This window comes from Ovis aries, chromosome 10, assembly GCF_016772045.2.
Source record: "Ovis aries strain OAR_USU_Benz2616 breed Rambouillet chromosome 10, ARS-UI_Ramb_v3.0, whole genome shotgun sequence".
NCBI lineage: Eukaryota > Metazoa > Chordata > Mammalia > Artiodactyla > Bovidae > Ovis > Ovis aries.
In genome coordinates, this window is record NC_056063.1 from 36006286 (window position 1) to 36025066 (window position 18781).

At 44.0% G+C, this 18781-nt stretch overlaps 1 protein-coding gene across 4 annotated transcripts in view; it reads left to right on the forward strand.

The window, feature by feature from the left end:
- XPO4 (exportin 4) overlaps positions 1 to 18781 on the forward strand; it is a 90782-nt gene that overhangs the window by 64140 nt on the left and 7861 nt on the right. For all 4 annotated transcript variants that reach the window (XM_060394482.1, XM_060394483.1, XM_060394484.1 and 1 more), the window contains 10 exons: positions 3645 to 3821; positions 4355 to 4497; positions 4994 to 5142; positions 5889 to 6066; positions 9317 to 9476; positions 9967 to 10136; positions 11135 to 11309; positions 13548 to 13841; positions 14890 to 15070; positions 17698 to 17816. In XM_060394482.1, coding sequence (XP_060250465.1) covers positions 3645 to 3821; positions 4355 to 4497; positions 4994 to 5142; positions 5889 to 6066; positions 9317 to 9476; positions 9967 to 10136; positions 11135 to 11309; positions 13548 to 13841; positions 14890 to 15070; positions 17698 to 17816 — 1746 coding nt within the window. The remainder of the gene's footprint in view (positions 1 to 3644; positions 3822 to 4354; positions 4498 to 4993; positions 5143 to 5888; positions 6067 to 9316; positions 9477 to 9966; positions 10137 to 11134; positions 11310 to 13547; positions 13842 to 14889; positions 15071 to 17697; positions 17817 to 18781) is intronic.

An 18781-nucleotide genomic window follows, 5' to 3' on the forward strand; every position in this document is an offset into this window, starting at 1 on the left:
AAAGAGGAAAGCAGAAAGTCAAGCCTAGAGAAAAGGAGCAGTCTGAACAATCAGGCTGTAGTATCTGTACCCGCAAGCCTGACTTTAGAAGGGGCTGGAGATACCAGGTCCTTAGAAGGCTCTTGGGGGAAAAAAGAGGAAGCACACCTGCTCCTCAGAGGAATGCTCTCAAATATTCGGTAAAAATAAAGATGGAAAATGATCTTCTGCAAAGCCTCATGTCGTGAATGACATGGATTCTCAATCCCATGGCAGCAGATGATATCTGAATAGGTTTTATTTGACTCTTTAACCCTCACTGTTCCACCAGAGTCTAGCTTTTGGATTTCTTTTTAAACAGTTCTGTTTAACCATCAGTTTTTCATTATTTTTATTCTTTATTAGAGACCTTAGAAAAAAAAGAACATTTGTAATTATCTTAGTATAAGCCTAAAATGCATTGTGAAATTTTAGTGATCTGATTTCTCTTATATTTTGAAGTGTTTTGCTATTTCTTAATCTTAGGAAGTAGTTCACCATTACTCATCAATTCCCATCTATAATAAAAAAGAGACTAAAAGAATAAGAAAATGGAAGAATGATAGAATCACCTACAAGGTTGGTGGAATAGTGAAATGAATCATCACAAATAGAATAAATAATTACTCTTTATGACTTCAGTTTCCTGATTGCATTTTCTAAAATATGGTACAGTCTTTCAAGAGGTCTTAAGATGCCATCTTTTTTATGTCATTGTTAACATTTCATTGGATGCTATTTGAAATTCAGAATTTTTCGCTTTTTGCCCAGAGTATCAAAGAGAAAAATTTTCAGAATAAGATATTTCACAGTGCTAAGCAGAAGATGAATGAAGAGGCAGCAGCTCTCTGAGCTCTAATAATGTTGGTAAAACTGATGTGTAAGTGAAATCTGAGACAGTTTTAGGCGATCAGTTTTCCCAACCTCAACAATTTATGAGCCAACAGTCTATCTCCAAGAACAAAAAGAAAATACGACATTCCCATCCAGTCAGTTATTCCATGGAAAAGCTTCACCCAATATTTTGTGAGTTTGAAGTTTCCTAAAGATTACTGACAGTAGTCCTTCATCTTTTTTGATGTTTGTGCAAAAGAATTTATTTAATAGGGTTTATAATTGCATTGATGGTGGAAGCAGTGTGAAAGGAAATAACTGATGTCATGGAAAATTTGGCTGAATTGATCATTTTTATTGGTATTTAGGAATTAAGCAAATGTATATTACTGCCTTTATGGAACCAAGAACATGGCTGTCCTTCAACAAAATTACGAGCTGTCAAGGTTTGGAAAAACACCTTCTGATGGTGTGTGAGCAGGAAGAACCAGCATGAGTAGGACACTGGGACCTCCTGGAGTTAGACTTTACAAGTGCAGTTGGTCCTCGTTGAATGTGGATTCCATATTTGCAGATTCACTTTCTTGCTGAGAACTCTTTGTGACCCCCCAAATCAGCACTAGTTTGACTTTTCTTGGTCATTCATGGACATGTGTGTGCAGGAGAGTTAGAAAAACTATGATCCACCCAGCATGCTTGTTCTCACTACAAACAGATGTCCTCACCATCTCCAGTGCCGCATTTTTGTGTGAAACGCGGTTCCCCAAATTTATGTCAAAAAATACTGAAGTACTTAAAATTCGATGATCTTGCTGTTTCAGATAGCTTCCAGGTGTTGTGCCCAAGTGCATTGAGGCTGGGGCATGCTTTAGGGAGAAGATGTGTATGTTAGGTGACCTTTGTTGAACAGGCTGCTGGCCATGAATCAACACTGTATGTGAAGTAAGGTGTCTATGCACGGAAACACACATGAAACAAGGTGATGTATCCGTTTGTCCACCTTTGCACAGTGTAAATGCAGTGACCAGAGTGTTTGCTGATTCAGTGTTGGGTCAACTTTACAGGATGTAAATACCACAGATACTAAGAAGAATTGACTGTTTACAACAAGTATGCCCTAGTTAGTTGCACTCAAATAATGTTGCTTGTTTTCAGTAAAAACACCTTCATGACCAGACAAATAGGAATAAAATTTGGGTTTGCTGTTTTTAAAAATTACTTAATTTGCTTTATTGATTTATTTTTGGTTGCCCTGGGTCTTCATTGCTGCTCGTGAGCTTTCTCTCGTTGAGATGCTTGGGCCTCTCGTTGCAGAGCAGGGGCTCCAGTTGCTCGGGCTTCCGGGCTTAGTTGCTCTGAGGCACGTGGGATCTTACCAGACTTGGGAATGAACTCTGTCCCCTGCATTGGCAGGCGGATTCTTAACAACTAGACCACCAGGGAAGCTCTGGGTTTGCTATCTTTAAATTCTTTATAAAGTATCTAATGAAGTTTTTTTTTTTTAATTTTCACTTTATTCTTTTGTGAAGTTTTCAGATTACTTTTAAATATTTTTTCAAAAAATTAAAGCTTCATTTGATCCAGAAAATGACCATTTTTCTCTGTATTCCCTAGGTTAATAAAAGACATAAAACACTAAAGCTGGGCGCAGCTCCTCAGGTGCTTACCTACTCCCGTCTGGAGGTGGTATTTGACGTCTGGCTTAATTTGGAATTCTTGAAAGAGGTCTTCCATTACTTCCTTCTTTGAGTCATTGGCAGATTGCCGGGATAACAGCCTGAGGTTGTCGTCCTCTGATAGAGGTTCCAGAGCTCTTGTAGCTTGAGGCTAGAAGACAAGTTGTAGACCAAACCTGAGAGACACCATTTTCACAGCAAATACCAACCCTGGGATGTGCATTTATCTCTTATGACCTTTAGTGTGTCTTTAGAATATTTGTTCTGTCCTCCCTTTTTTTCATTGGACTCAATGTGAAAGTCTCTGAATGCTCTGTTCTTTATGTTTTTGAACATAGTGCTTGACACATAAGTATTCTGGATTTCACTGATTGGTGATCTGGTGAATTTGTGGATGAACAAATCAATGCAAAGACTGAATTGTATACAGTCCTACTAATTAATGGCAAAATTCGGGGTGGTTTCTCACTGGCACCTGAGAAGAGTGAAGTGTCAGACGCTGTTCTCGCAGAGCTGCCCAGAGTCGCTCAGTGTGGACTCTTCCTCACCAAGAAACCCTCTGCTCTGAAGTGATCTTAGGATGCAGCCTGTCCACGCTGGGGACATGCTATCCAAGTCTGACACCCACCCCCTACCCCCAGGTCTGTCTGCTTGCTGTCTGCTGGCCTCCCCACGTGTTCTCACTCGTGCTTCAGTCTCCTCAGGGCCCTCCTCTGGCTACTCTGAGGCCCATCCTTGCCTTTCCAGTACCTAATACAATATCATGGAGTATGTACAAGCCTGAACAGTTCTCTTCTTAACATAGAAAAATGTCAGTTATCTTTGCTTGAAAAAATACGTGATCTACAAAGTGCTGAACTTAGTCTTTTACAGAAATGAACATTAATTCCTGTTTTCCTAAGAATTTAGATTAAGTTAGAAAGCTTTTAGAAAATCTAATAAAAAGCCTATACATATTTACTGCAGTGTTTGAATTGAACAGTTAATTTGAAGATGAGATCAGTTAGCTCGATCATTGATTGCTGATTGGGAACTTTGTTGAAGGCCAACCCATGGACCTGTCTGTGGTGACTCTGTCTCACTGGTGTCTGTCTTATGAATGCCTCTTCTTCCTAGCTGGACAAAGACGATATGGTATACATGGAGGCGTACGACAGGCTGCTGGAATCCTGGCTGACGCTGGTACAAGATGACAAGCACTTCCATAAAGGCTTTTTCACCCAGCACGCAGTCCAAGTGTTCAATTCCTACATTCAGTGCCACCTTGCTGCGCCCGATGGCACAAGGAATCTGGTTAGTTTTAAGCCAGGTTGTAGTTAAAAATCTGTTTCCTCGTGGGCTCTCGTTGGTCTGTTTGTCCCATCACACGTAATACTAGAAACTTAGGGTGAGCTCTTTCCAAGGACTTGCTGAGAGTGCCAGGTGGAGAGCAGGTTCGTGTTTCATGGGCTGTGGCTTCTGGTTCTCCACTTCTCTTTAGTTCTCAGTCACCTGCTGTGTCTTGCTGGTTGTCCAGGGACACCCAAGGGATGGTGGCTCTTAATGATGTCAGAGCTCCTCAGAGACGACAGGAACTCCGCTCCGTGTCGGGGGTGGGGTGTAGGTATGCACTGGCCATGTTTACCTGTGATTGGCGGGAGTGGTCAGGCTCCCCACTTCTTTCTCTTTGAATTTCCCCCCTTTAGTAACTGGGCGGGCAGTCAGGTGTCCCCAGCAGCTGCACTTGAAGGTGCTCCTTCTTGAAGGTCCTGAGGTTCTGTTCCTCAGCACAGGAACAGGCTGGGTCCTAAGATCAGCTCAGTCTTTATTTCTTTCGTCAATAACAGACTGCCAACGGAGTGGCCTCTCGCGAGGAAGAAGAGATCAGCGAACTCCAGGAGGACGACCGAGACCAGTTTTCTGATCAGCTAGCCAGTGTAGGAATGCTAGGACGCATTGCTGCAGAGCACTGTATCCCTCTCCTGACAAGGTACACACGGTCCAAAGACACCCCATGGAGCAAACACCCTGTAGTCACATGCCCCGGAGAGCTTTAAGTGTTTAAAGACTGTAAACACCCCCGCCCCGGGCACAGCACATGGAACAAGTGGACAGAAACGCACTCGTGGTGGCGTTCCTTGGCTTGTACATTTGGAGCCCAGGCACCACAGCATAGATGGCAGACAGATTATGGAAAACGTGGTATGAGAAACATTGGACCCATATCGAGAAACACTTGGAATAACTGGTTTTCAAATGCCTGTTGTAAACCTTGATTGTTTGTAAAGTGATGTTTTAATACTATGTCGTAAACAATAAATCACAATTCTTATAGCGCCATGAGAACATTGTGTATATAATAAATATTTCTGTATATGTGCTCTGTTCTAACATCTGAATCCACGCTGTCAGTAAATGGAGTGATAAGTCGCTCTGGTCTTTGCTCTCTGAGCCTCATGAAGGCGTTGGTGTCTTCCCTCTTGTAGTCTGTTAGAGGAGAGAGTCACGCGGCTCCACGGGCAGCTCCAGCGGCAGCAGCAGCAGCAACTCCTCGCCTCGCCCACCTCAGGCTCCGCTGACAGCAAGACGCTGGACGACCTGTACGAGGACATCCACTGGCTTATTCTAGTTACAGGTCGGTTGCTTGTTTCTTGGCCTGTGTTAATAGCAGCAGTTCTCCTATAGGGTTGGACTTGAGCCCTGGACACAGCTGCCAAGCGTCCCAGAGCAGGGGCACTTTCCTTACCTGTCCCGAACCACATGTTCTGTGTGGAGCTCAGTGCGCCCCCTTGTTAGTGCTGTCGCTAGGTCTCGCTGTTTTCCTTGTTGCTGGTATTAATACTATGGCTGTTAATTATCACCCCGTCTTATCTGTGAAGAAGCTGAGACCTGGAGACTGGCCCTGGCCATGCTAACATTTGGAGCCAGAGTGCTGGTCTTGGCAGTCTGACTTTTCTTTAGGGTCTTCTGTAACTATGTTGTCAGTGTTTCTATATTTTAAATAATCAAAAAGGAAAAGACCTTACTGTTTGGAAGGCATTCCCAAATATTGACTTTTTATTGAGATAATAGAATTCATGTTAATTTTGTAGAATATATTACCAGAAATTATTTAAAGATCATAAAGTAAAAAGCCTACATGTCAATATATGAATTATAAAATTGGTGAATAAAACATTTGTCCTTTCCTGTATTTTTGAGGATTAATTATCTTAGAAATAGTTTCTTCTCATCAAGCTTAAAATTAACATATTAACGTTTATTAATTTACTTTTACATCAATTTATATGATGTATATAAATCAAAAGTGAACGCATTTATAGTGCAATTTGATAAATGTAGATTGTTAAGTGTTCATTTTTAATTTTTTTTAAACTGAAGGCTACCTCTTAGCTGATGATACTCAGGGAGAGACTCCGCTAATACCTCCAGAAATAATGGAATATTCCATTAAGCATTCATCTGAAGTTGACATTAATACAACACTTCAAATTTTGGGATCTCCAGGAGAAAAGGCTTCTTCCATCCCAGGGTACAACAGAACAGATTCTGTGATTAGGTAATATGACCTCTATAGCTGTGCTCTTGTAATTTATTCTGTTTTATAAATTCTGAGTTGATGGGTAGATGACTCAAGTGACAGACAGGTTGTTGTAAAGCTGACAGATGAAAGAAGATAAAACTTGGAGAAGCCTTGAAACAAGCAAGGATGCACGTACTCCATGCATTTCAGCAGCGTCACTCTGCTGGGGACGGACGGCATGTCCAGGGCTGAGGAAAACAGCGTGAGGTTACTCTGGGCGCAGCAAGGCTCTGGGGGTCGTCCGGGCTGATTCTCACACACACGTCCCTTGCCCACCAGAAAGCAATGCTAATGCGGGCTCAGGCACCCGAGTAAAAGCACCAGGGCTGGAGAGTTCTTGGAAACCAGGTGGACGTGAGTACATCCTTGCTGTTCAGGAAGCTGGAACGAACGTCTTTCCAGGGGCGTTCCTGCCTTTTCCAAAGCAGAATTGTTTGTCCTGAATATCTGACCCTTGGGAGCCCTGTTACAAGATGGCAGCAGCCTCCAGAGAGAAAATTCACTGTGATCTTTCTAAGAGCAGTGGCAGATCTTTCTCTAATTCTTGATGGTGAAGTTAAGGCGGGATGAACCTCAACTAAATAATCTCCTGAAAGCAGATTTGAAAACAGCAGTTTAAGTTTCAGCATCTTTAAATTTAGGTGGCAGGAACAGAGAATAATGAAATAATACTGCTTCTGTCAGTTGCAAGATCAGTAACTCAAGATGCTGCCCCCTCATTCTTTTTGTTTTAATGCAAAATACATAGATACCACTTAAACCTGTGCAATGAAAAATACAATTTTTAAAACATTAAACTGTTAAGCAGACGTCAGGGAAATGTTTGGGAATTTATTTCCTTTATTGTTGCCTTCTCTCATTGGAAATAAAATACCCATGCTTTACTGGAAGAGTCTTCTTTTTCCCTTTGGAGTTGCTGTAGGCCTTAAGTGAGCAACTGGTTTGAATTGGTTTGGTTCATGGGGAGTGTTAATTCCATGGTGCCATCCTGTTCTTTTCCATGCCTTTGTCTCTGTCTGGGCAGCACCCTCAGGAATGCTGTCCTTATATTTTCAGTGCTTTTTCGATTCTTACCACTCTTGGATATCAGTGTGGGAGCAAAACATTTTGGTATCTGAGAGCACAGACTATGGAGGGTTGAGGTGGGGGTGGAACAACAAAGAATTACTGTTGTTTTTCAGTCCAAAGAATTAATGTGAAATTGAGTGGTAGGAGAGAATCAGCCTTGTTTACTAAAAAAGTAGTTCACATTTCTTGAAGAATTGATCATTTGACAATTATTGAATCCTTACTATGCACCAGACACTGATCTAGACCAAAGCAGACAGAGGTTCCCATCTTCCAGCTCCTCACGGGCAAGAGGGAGAAGTAGGAAGGAGGGGAATTTTTGGCCAGCGTAGAAGCTGCGGGAAGCAGACAGGGCCACGGGCAGACCTCATGGCTGCTGTCATGTCACGTGACGTCACCTGATGCCACGAATGTGGGCTTTACCTCAGAGGTACCGGGTGCCCTGCTGTTGTAGAAATACCTTCCATTTACTTACTTGAATACGTGTTCTCAGTGCTTATATCCATTGAAATGAAAAGCAGGAATCAAATTAATAAGAGCTAATTTAGAAAAAGAAAACCCATATTTATCTTATTCAGATACGTACATCTTTGTGTATGTTTTTTAAATTGCAGTATAATTGGCCTCCAATATTATATGAATTACAGCTGTACAATATAGTGATTCACAATTTTTAAAGTTTATGTAACATAGTTAGGAGATTTTGGCTATATTGTACAGAGTTTTTTAAATAAATGTTTTCAATTTATTTAAATTGGCATTACATGTTGCTTAGTTGTGTACTAATAAGTATTGTAATGATAACTTAATCCAGAGGACATCTTTAGGACAGTCTTATGGGAAATTTTTAAGAATTGTATTTTAATACCTTTATATACTTGTTTCAGAGAAGTATATGGTATGATCAATAAAGTGAGTATAAACATTTATTGTGTTGGGATAATATTTTATGGGGAGTGAAATAGAAATAAAAATTTAAGGAGAAAAAGAATATAAAGTTTCCAACTGTTAAAAGAACAATTTATTTTTCAAATGAATGATGGTGGTGTCAGAATTCTATGATTATTAAATTCCAATGCATACATTCAAGTGGCCACTGTAATTACTTAGTTCAGATTCTGTGAAGCTGCAAATTATATCATTTAAATAATTGATGGAAAAAATTTGATATGCCAATTTTAAATGGGTTGTGAAATTGTTGGGTTATTTTTGTTCATATACTCTCTAACTTTTAGCACTATTGGCATAGCATTGTATATATATATATGTATATAGTGAGATGTAAGAGGTTCTGGGGGCAGGACCTGAGAACCCAAGTGGTGTGGGGGGCGGGGGTGGTGTCGTAGGCCTGGAAGGAGCCAGGCAGCAGGGAGCAGCCACGGCAGGAGGTGCTTCTCAGTAGCCGGTTGGGTCAGGAGCTGAAACTGTCCATGAGCTTCCATGTAGCGAGGGGGTTTTTGTCCCGAGAGGAGCGGTCTTGCCTCTGCACTGAAGCTGCTGAAGTGGTGTCAGAATGGGTTCCTCCCCTTAGTCCTTCGCTGCTTTGCCTTTTAGCCAAAGTCAAGTTAAATGGACATCGCTTGTGTCCCCTCCCAAATGCAGAACAAAGACTTTTTTTTATACTTACTCACATATCCTGCTATGTTAATACTACACAGGGTATGAACCCCGTAGTGTTTAGAAAGGATCATACGTGCAACATTTTTATTGAAAAATGCCATTACTAATCAAGTTTGTTAGAAAGTAAGTAAGACTCAGATTTAGAGACAAGACTCAATATTCAGATGGGTCACTTAGCTGTGCCTGTGTACACCGTAAAATAGCCAGCATGTGAAAATAGAGCAGTGCCAGCAGCGGGAGTTTTAAGTTGCAGTTACTCCTCGCGGTTAACTTCATGCACTTCTCCATCTTGAATCTGTACATGGTAGATTTATGTGTGCTCTGTCCCAGCAGAAGGTGTCTCTAGCCATGACTCTGTTTTCTTTCTTCCTGCTTCCTGAAAGGTCAGCAATAAGACAGAGACGCACATGTGTCTCCAACCCTCTTGAAGACAGTTTGAGAGAGTTGAGAAACAGAAAAGGGCTTTTAGGGAAAAAAATATGGTTAGACAGGCAGTAAAGAAAGAAAGAAGCACATGACCTCCTTTTTGTGCCCACAGGCTGTTGTCTGCCATCCTCAGAGTTTCAGAAGTTGAGTCTCGGGCAATAAGGGCTGACCTCACACACCTGCTAAGCCCTCAGATGGGCAAAGACATTGTCTGGTTTCTAAAGCGCTGGGCAAAGACTTACCTCCTGGTGGATGAGAAGCTGTACGATCAGGTCAGAATGTGGCACTGCTTGACTGGGTTTGCATTTATGAGGATAGGGTTTAGAGAAATGAAAACAATTTTCTTGGTGATTTTATCAGCGTGTAAGTAATAGCCAAGCATCTTCCACACTGTGTGGACAGTGTGCTGTTTAATTTTAATTAACTTTTCCTGGAGTGCATTGTGTGATTCTGCATACTTTAAGCTCTGTGAGGTTCAGAGTATTATTTAGGAATGGATTAATTTACATTCTCTGCATTTAATGTAAGTACGTGCCTATGTTCCTGGTACGAGAATAGTTAAAGCTAACAGAAAAGCCACAGTGGGGAATATCTGTGGGTTAAGGGTGTCCTTTCTGGACTTCAGGAAATGAATACCTATAGAAAATTGGTGCGAGGTACTTCAGATTTCCTGCTCATTTCAGTTTGGTTTCTCTGTGGGTTTTTCTTCCTTTCTTTTCAGCAGATCTTTCTGACCTTAAAATATTTGTTTTCTCTCTGAAGATAAGCGTGCCGTTCAGCACAGCATTTGGAGCAGACACAGAGGGCTCTCAGTGGATCGTTGGCTACCTCTTACAGAAGGTCCTGAGCAATCTCTCGGTGTGCAGCAGCGAGCAGGGCCTCGCGGATGACACGGTTCAGCTGCTTGTCACGCTGGTGGAGAGAAGGGAGAGGTGAGCAGACACTGACCTCAGGTACTGCCGCCTGAGCTCCGCCTGTCAGGTCAGGAGAGGCTTTCCCACTGACGGACAGTCGCCCGGTCCTGAGGTCCAGGGAGACCCTGCAGTTTTGGAGCAGTGTTTAAAATGGGGGTCCCAGCCCTCGGGCCATGAATGGGTACTGTCCATGTCCTGTTGGGAACCTGACCGCCCAGCAGGAGGTGAGTGGGTTTCACCTGTATTTACAGCCGCTCCCCATTGTTGGCACTGCTGCCTGAGCTCCGCCTCCTGCCAGGTGAGGGGGCAGGAGCACAAGTGAGATGCGCTTGAATCATCCCCAAACCATCCCTACACCCTGTCCTTGTTTCCATGGGAAAATGGTCTTCCACGAAACTGGTCCCTGGTGCCAAATGGTTGGGCACCGCTGCTTTAGAAAATGTATCAAACCGTTGGAACAAATGCAGAAAGGTCTATCCCACGTTAGGAGTAGAGTGGTCTAATTTGAATTTTCAGGTATCCCATTAGTATTACCCCATTTTAAAGATGAGAAAAACTGGTGATTTAACAATTATTTTAATTTCACAGAATAAAATTTTTAGTGTGTTCTACAACAAATTCTGCGAATGTTTTCAGTTTTCTTACTCCGTGGATCCGTGGTTGTGATTACTCCTGTTGCTGGCTGCTGTATGTTGAGTTCTCACGGTTTACCAGATGCTGCTCCTGACATTGCATGTGCGGCGTCTGCACGTCTTATTAGTCTCAGTCCTGGTTCAGAGCTGTTATTCCCGTTATCTTTGTTTTACAGATGAGGAAACTAGTAATTAAGAGAGATTAAATAAATTTTACCTTGACAAATGGCTAATTGGGTTTGAATACAAGACTTCCAAGTCTGTACCAAGTTTATCATGCTGGACTTTAAAGTAGTTAAATCCAGTTGTTTCCCACTTTTGTTACTGAGTGTCCATGCAGGGTAAGTAAGTAATGCATCTTATGCCTGTCCTTTCTCCCTGCAGGGCAAACTTAGTGATTCAGTGTGAAAACTGGTGGAACTTAGCCAAGCAGTTTGCAAGCCGAAGCCCACCCCTGAATTTCTTGTCCAGCCCTGTGCAGAGGACGCTGATGAAGGCACTTGTCTTGGGAGGGTTTGCACACATGGACACAGAAACCAAGCAGCAGTACTGGACAGAGGTAACGCCCCTCCTCCTCCCCCCCCACCCCCCCCATCTGCATGGCATCTCTGTGTCACCCATAAGTGAAAGTGAAAGTCGCTCAGTTGTGTCTGAGTCTTTGCAACCCCATGGACTGTATAGTCCATGGAATTCTACCTGCCAGAATACTGGAGTGGGTAGCCATTCCCTTCTCCAGTGGATCTTCCTAACCCAGGGATCAAACCCAGGTCTCCCACATTGCAAGTGGATTCTTTACCAGCTGCGCTACCAGGGAAGCCCTGGTGTCTCAGTGTCCCCAGGGAAGCCATGTCACCTGTGGGGGTTATGAAATAGCCCTGTTTCCAAAGAAGGTCGTGTTCTGAGGTGCTAGGGGTTCAGACATCCGCATTTCTATTTGAGGGGATGTAATTCAACCCATGGGCTTCCCAGGTGGTACAGTGGTAAAGAATCCAGCTGCTGATGTAGGAGACCTATGTTTGATCCCTAGGTTGGAATAATCCCCTGGAGGAGGAAATGGCAACCCACTCCAGTATTCTTGCCTGGATATTCCATGAACAGAGGAACCTGGTGGGCTACAGTTTATGAGGCTGCGAAGAGTTGGACACATGACTAAGCACAGCACGAATGCACTTCAACCAATAGCAGCCACCCTGGACACAGTGTCTTATATAAGAAGCTTTCAACTGGCACTGAGAATTAGCAGTCTGTCATCTCTGTGATTGGATGCTCTCAGTGCCTGAGAAAGGGCATAAGAACAGAAATAGGCAATGGTCTGACTTTAGAACTGGATCGTAAACCAGCCCAGTCCTGTTTCTATTTAAATTTATTATCGTATGTGCAGCTTTAAATAATATTAAGACATCTTCTTCATGGTTACTCATATTTACTTGTACCCATGGTGGACCTCAGTATCTGGAGTTATGGTCTGTGCCAAGAGGAGTTGGGAAGGAAAGAGACAGACTCAGAGCTTATTGGTCTTCACCCATAGGACAGAGTTGCTGACCCTAACCCTAATTTCTAATGGCAGCAACTGCAGCCTGCAGGCCAAATCTGGCTGCTGTCTGATTTTATAAATAAAGTTTTATTGAAATACAGTCATGCTTAATCAGTTACATCTTTTCCTTGGCTACTTCTACACTACAGTGAAATCATAATTGAGTAGTTGAGCCAGAGATTGTGTGTCATATGAAATCTAAAATAGCTACACTCTGGACCTTTATAAAGGATCTTTTTTTTCCCCCCATAGTGGAAAAGAGATGAGAATAGTAACGGAATTCTGTGAATGGCATTGAGGAAGTCATGTTTTTTTCTTTTTCTTCTCAAATTACTGAAGGAAGTAAGATGATCGCATGCACTTACATGCTTTTTCATAAACAGTAACTTCTTTATTTCAGTTTTACTGGGATGATTGACATAGATCACTGTATAACTTTAAGGTTTGCGGCATAGTGGTTTAACTTACATATGTTGTGAAGTGCATTGCTGCAGTGAGTTTAGTTAGCATCCATCGATTGCCTCTCTTAACCTTCCCACGTCTCCTACAGCAGTGGTTAACTGTGGTCGCGTCATGTATGTTATACCCTCAGTGCTTCCTCATCCTGTAACGGGAAGTTTGTGCCTTTGACCGTCTTCCTCCTTCCATGAACGAATGGCATGATTTCCTTGTTCTTATGGCCAAGTAATATTCCACTGTGTGTATGTACGTCACCTTCTTTACCCATTTGTCTGTCAGTGGACAGACGGTTGCTGCCAAAGATGGTTGCTGCCTCATCTTGGCTGTTGTAAATGGTGCTGCTGTGAACATTGGGTGGATGTATCTTTTTGAATTAGTGTTTCTTTTTTCAGATAAATACCCAAGGTGGAATGACTGGATCGTGTGATAATTCTGATTTTAATTTTTTGAGGAACCACCATACTGTTTCCATAGTGGCTGCACCAACTTGAGTTCCCACTGACAGTGCATGGAGGTTCCCTTTCCTCCACATCCTCACCAGCACTGTTCCTTATCTTTTTGAGGATGGCCACTCTGACAGGTGTGAGGTATTTCAGAGAGTTTTGACTTGGTTTTCCTGTTGCCTTATCATGTGCGCACCTTTCCATGTGCTGCTGGGGGATTTGTTTGCCAGAAGTTAGGATCACCTTTGTTTTCTGCGCTTTTTTGCCTCCAACAGTTAGAAACGTTGTGGAAAGTGAATATTTGTCCAAATTGAAAAACTTGCGAGTCATACGTTTAGAAAACCCATGCTTTATTTTCTAGGTTCTTCAGCCACTTCAGCAGCGGTTCTTGAGAGTGATAAACCAGGAGAACTTCCCACAGACATGCCAGCAGGAGGAGGTGAAGCAGGAGATCACGGCCACGCTGGAGGCCCTGTGCGGCATTGCTGAGGCCACCCAGGTGGACAACGTGGCCATCCTTTTTAACTTTCTTATGGACTTCCTTACCAATTGCATTGGGTTGATGGAAGTTTACAAAAACACGCCAGAGACAGTCAACCTCATTATAGAAGTTTTTGTTGAAGTTGCGCATAAGCAGATATGCTATCTTGGAGAGGTGAGTCTTTGGTCTCTTCTAGATCAGAGCTCCTGAGAGCTGTGTAACAAGGTAACAGATACTTGACACTGAGTGAACGTTATTTGAAATAATATTCTTTTGCCCCCAAAGCATTGTTCAAAAAAACTATTTTCAAAGAATTCAGAGTTCAGAGGATGGCTCGTTGAATGAATGTAAATTCTTGCCCTAAAAACGTTAGTGATTAGTCATTTTTTTTGACTAGTATTTTACTCCTTATTCAAATGAAGACTATTTGATAAAACAGTTGGATTATGGTAAAAAATTGTAACCAAGTTCTCTGTGGTGGAACCCTGGGACTTAGAATCTGAGGTGGTGATTTGTGTCTTTGTTATAATCAGATGAATGTTTAGACTAAGTTCTTTTATATTCAGTCAGCAAAGGTGTTCCCGATTTGTGTTTTGTTGTTGTTGCTGTTAGATCAAAGTGGTGGTTTAGTCGCTCAGTCGTGTCCAACTCTTTGAGACCCCACGGGCTGTAGCCTGCCAGGCTCCACTGTCCGTGGGATTCTCCAAGCAAGAATACTGGAGTGGGTTGCCGTTTCCGTCTCCATTAGATCAAGGGAAACTGCTCAAAAGTGAGGTTTCATTTTGTAAATGGTGTTAAGTGTCATCACAGGTGCGTTGTTCAGTGGTTAGGCCAGGGCTGTTTATTCTAATCTTTGGTACTCTGTGCTTTGTGCTTCTGCAAGTTAAACCATTTTCAATCTTAAAATAAAACTTGTCATACAAGAAGTTGAAGTAGTAAAGCAGTTCTGTTGCCAAAATCATACTTTCTCATATGTATTATCAAATGCACACAAAGTGTCAAATTTTATGTTAGAATACTACTAACACTTTAAATGCAACTGTAATCTTACGGTTTTCCATTTTTATTAATGCTTTAATATAGTTTAAAACAAGTGTTAGAGCAACTATCAGAATTTATAGAGTAAATTTATTATATCCAAATTTAAATATTCTTTGATGTTTATGTTTACTTCCCAGCCAGGTTCTCCCCAGTAGCATAACTTCTGCCTACTTTTTTCCAGTCCAAAGCCATGAACTTGTATGAAGCCTGCCTCACTCTGTTGCAAGTGTATTCGAAGAATAACTTGGGGCGGCAGAGAATTGATGTCACGGCCGAGGAGGAGCAGTACCAGGACCTTCTCCTCATCATGGAGCTTCTGACCAACCTTCTGTCCAAAGAGTTCATAGATTTCAGTGACACAGGTAACGTGTGCGAGGCTTTGGTGTGGCCTCCCTGGGAAGCTCCGTTCACACATTAGGCAGAGTTGGTCTCTGTGGCTGTGGGGGCGGGTGGGAGGCCCAGCGCCCTGTGTGCCAGGCTCTCCTCTTCCAGGGATGTCAGTGCTAGTGTCTGCCCTTCACAAGGTTCCGGTCGGTAACAGGCATGCTCCTATCCAGCAGCCTGAGGCTGGTACCGCTGCTCACTCACGTGAGAGGGGAGGAGATGGCACAGAGAGGCTGTGCCACTTGCCCAAAGGCGCACAGCCAGCAGGTAGCAGGGCTGGTGCTCGCATCCCTGCATGGACTCCAGAGGCCGTTGTCTTCAGTTAGTTTTATTGACTCGCTCCTCTGTGTCCTCTGAGGTACACCTAGGGAACCCGAGCCCTTGGTCAGTGCGGCTTGGGAGCCACTGAAGTTGGGCGCTGGCACACCCTTCTGTGAAGCCCTGCGCTGGGGGCCCCCCCACCAGCAGGACCTGGGGGACGTCTGTTAGCCGTGCTGGGCCTCCCTCACTGTAGAGGGGGTGTGACAGTCAGTGCCTGTCCAGTCAGGTGGGTTAATGATGAGCTGCAAGGTACTTCTGATACCTGTTCTCATCACTTACAGTCTCGTCACCTCCACTGTCACAGGCCAGTGCGTCTGGGTGATTCAGCCTCATGGGTACTGCTGTCTCCTCTTCTCAGAAACCTCCTGCCCCCCGTGCTCAGCACACCCGACACTGGACGCTGTTCTTTGCACCGGTCACTTTCCTGTCCACTCACCAGCGGTTTCTGGCAGTCTCTGCCCTGGGTCAGGGCCCTGAGATGACGGGCCTTCCCTGACCACTGTCTCCAGGCCTGGCTGCTCACGCGGGTGTTGGTCCTGGGGCTCCTAATTCCTTCAGGCTGGCACTGCGTCACCTTTCCTAGATCAGGTGACCCTGTAACGCCTCAAGCCGTCCTGACCTTTCCCTCGAAGGGTGCATGTGACACGACTTGCTGAGGTTCGAGCACTGTGCCCATTGGTGTGTGGACTTCTGAGGGGAGTGTGGACCATAGTATGTGAGCCCTGAGCCCCGACTGGAGTTGAGAACTGAGGTTGGGAGGGACAGAGAGCTTTGTGTGAAGGACATTTGGAGGGGACAGAAGACCTCAGGCTCCCCCAGGAGTGAGCCGTGGAAAAGAGGTTATGGGTCACTGTGGATGGGCAGGTTTTCAGAATAAAAAAGCAAAAGGATTAAAATCATAATAACACGTTAGAAAAGAAATTGAGGCCAAAATGCTCGGGATTGAAAGTACAAAATAAGGGTAAAAAGAATAGAGTAAAGGTGGGTAGAGTTGAAATCTAGAAGGAAAAAAAATGAAGATAGTTAAAGTACAAAATGATAAAGCAGCAGCATTAGCTGATAAAACATGGTAAAATTGAAAAGAATGTTTTTAAGTGATTATTATAAAATAAAGATAATAGATAAGATAGAAAATATTTTAATATTATGAAATAAAATTAATAACACTGGGTGAGATATCAAAGCACATTAAAGTGAGCCTCTGGGTGACATTCCTCGGGGAGCCAGCGGCTGCAGAGCCAAGTGCCACAGTCCAGGCCCAGAGCCTGTCCTGTGAGCAGGTGTGGGGCACAGGGAGCCCCACGAGCAGCCCAGACTTCCTGCCAGTGGGACCGAGGTTCAGCAGTGCCTGGCTGTGGACAGTAGGGTCCTTCCAGTTAGAGCTGAGCCTCTGGAGAGAAGGACAGAATTACACTGAAAACATGGTTTTTGAGTAGAGGTAGGTTTTTTTTTTAAACCTCATTTTTTTTTCCCTCCTTGTTGTGAGTGTAATATGCTCATAGTAGAAAAGATGTGAAGTATATAGACCAAAAAGTCACCCATACTTTGACTTAATCCAGAGTCAGCTATTTCAGTTGCTTTTTGTTAATTTCTCTTCGGGTTATTTTGTACGATTTGTTTTGTAGTCATAGTCCAAATATAATTTTATATTCTGCCCTTTTCATTGTTAGCTTTTCCCTTGTCATTAACACATCTCATGACTTTCTCATGGCTGCATGTTAACCTACCTGTTTTCCTGATATTGAACATTTGAAATACTTATAGTTTCTTAGATGTTTATTATGGATTTTGGTCCTTTATCCATTTAGGTCTTTAAGAGTCTTAGTAATTTATGCTTCATTTTTGGATTAAGAATAGTAATTCTTTGTCATATTAGCAACTTAAAAAAAAACACCTCTATTTTATGGAATATTCCAGTATTTTTCTCCATTCTTTTTCAGCTTAGAAAAATCCCACGTACCTAGGAGAAAAATGACTACTGCTATGGAAATAATTTACTCCACAATATGACCATTGTGTCAGTGGAGTCTACTTTACTTTTCAAAAAATGTTGATGAAGCATTAGTTTTACTCTCATCGCTGTAGAATGATAATGTCAACACAGAATATCTGCACCCAGTGCTCAGACCCTTAGAGCAAACAGGGAAGGAGGACCCGGGTGTCTGTGTCATCCTCCCGTGGATTTGTTTTGTCCTGGGCCGTGACTCCACTTCCCTGTCAGGTGGGAGAGTGTATCTGTCTGTTGATGTTGCAGCTGTAAGACCGCATTGTTGTCACATTGCAGATGAAGTGTTCAGAGGCCAGGAGCCCGGGCCGGCAGCAAGCAGGTCTGTGTCGGCGGCTGACGTTGTGTTATATGGAGTGAACCTGATCCTGCCCTTGATGTCACAGGACCTCTTGAAGGTTCGTGAAGAGAGGAATGTGAACGTTGAAACCCTGCGTGCTTGAACGTCAAAGTTCAGGATACTTGGGACACAAGTGCATGTCTGACTCAGTTAAGAGCTGGTACCTGTGAAGTGTGCCTGAAGACAGAGCCCGTGTGCTGCTGTGCTGTGTCCTTCACGCCTGTGCCCGCCCCAGCCCTGTGTCCATCCCAGCCCTGTGCCCGCCCCTGCCCTGTGCCCGCCCCAGCCCTGTGCCCTGGCCCCCCGGTGCCAGGGAAAGACCGCGTCTTTCAGAGACTGAGTGCTAGTGTTTGCTGGTCGCGTGTGTTCAGCAGATGCAGTAGGTTGTGTGTGTGTGCAGTTGTATGTGTAGGTGTGTCCTCTGGTACTTTCCTGGCACATGGCCCAGGCTGAGGGGCTGGGCAGCAGGGTACATCCCAACCGCTCCTGGACAAGCAGGTGGAGAGAGCAGAGCTACCTCAGCTGGTCATGCTCCCTGTGTCTGACTGCACTGGCCTTGTCTCCTCTCACCAGTCTGCGTCGAGGGTGTGCTGGTGACGGGGCCTCACACCCCTTCTGCCCCGCCCACCGCAGAACCATCCAGGAGTAGGAGGGAGAGGAAGAGGGGGCTGGGTGCTACACAGAATAAGGGGTGGGCAGAACATGAGGAGCGTGTGCTATACAGAATGTGGGCTGGGGCTGACCCTGAGCAGTGTGTGTGTACACACAATGGGGGGGCAGACCCTGAGGGGCGTGTGTGCACACAAAATGGTGGGGGATGCCCTGAGGAGCGTGTGCATACACAGAGTGTGGGGCAGACCCTGAGGGGCGTGTATACACACCGTGGGGGGAGACCCTGAGGAGCATGTGCTACACAGAATGGGGGGAGAGACCCTGAGGAGGGTGTGTACACAGAATGGGGGGGAGACCCTGAGGAGTGTGTATACACAGAACGGGGGGAGACCCTGAGGAGTGTGTGTACAC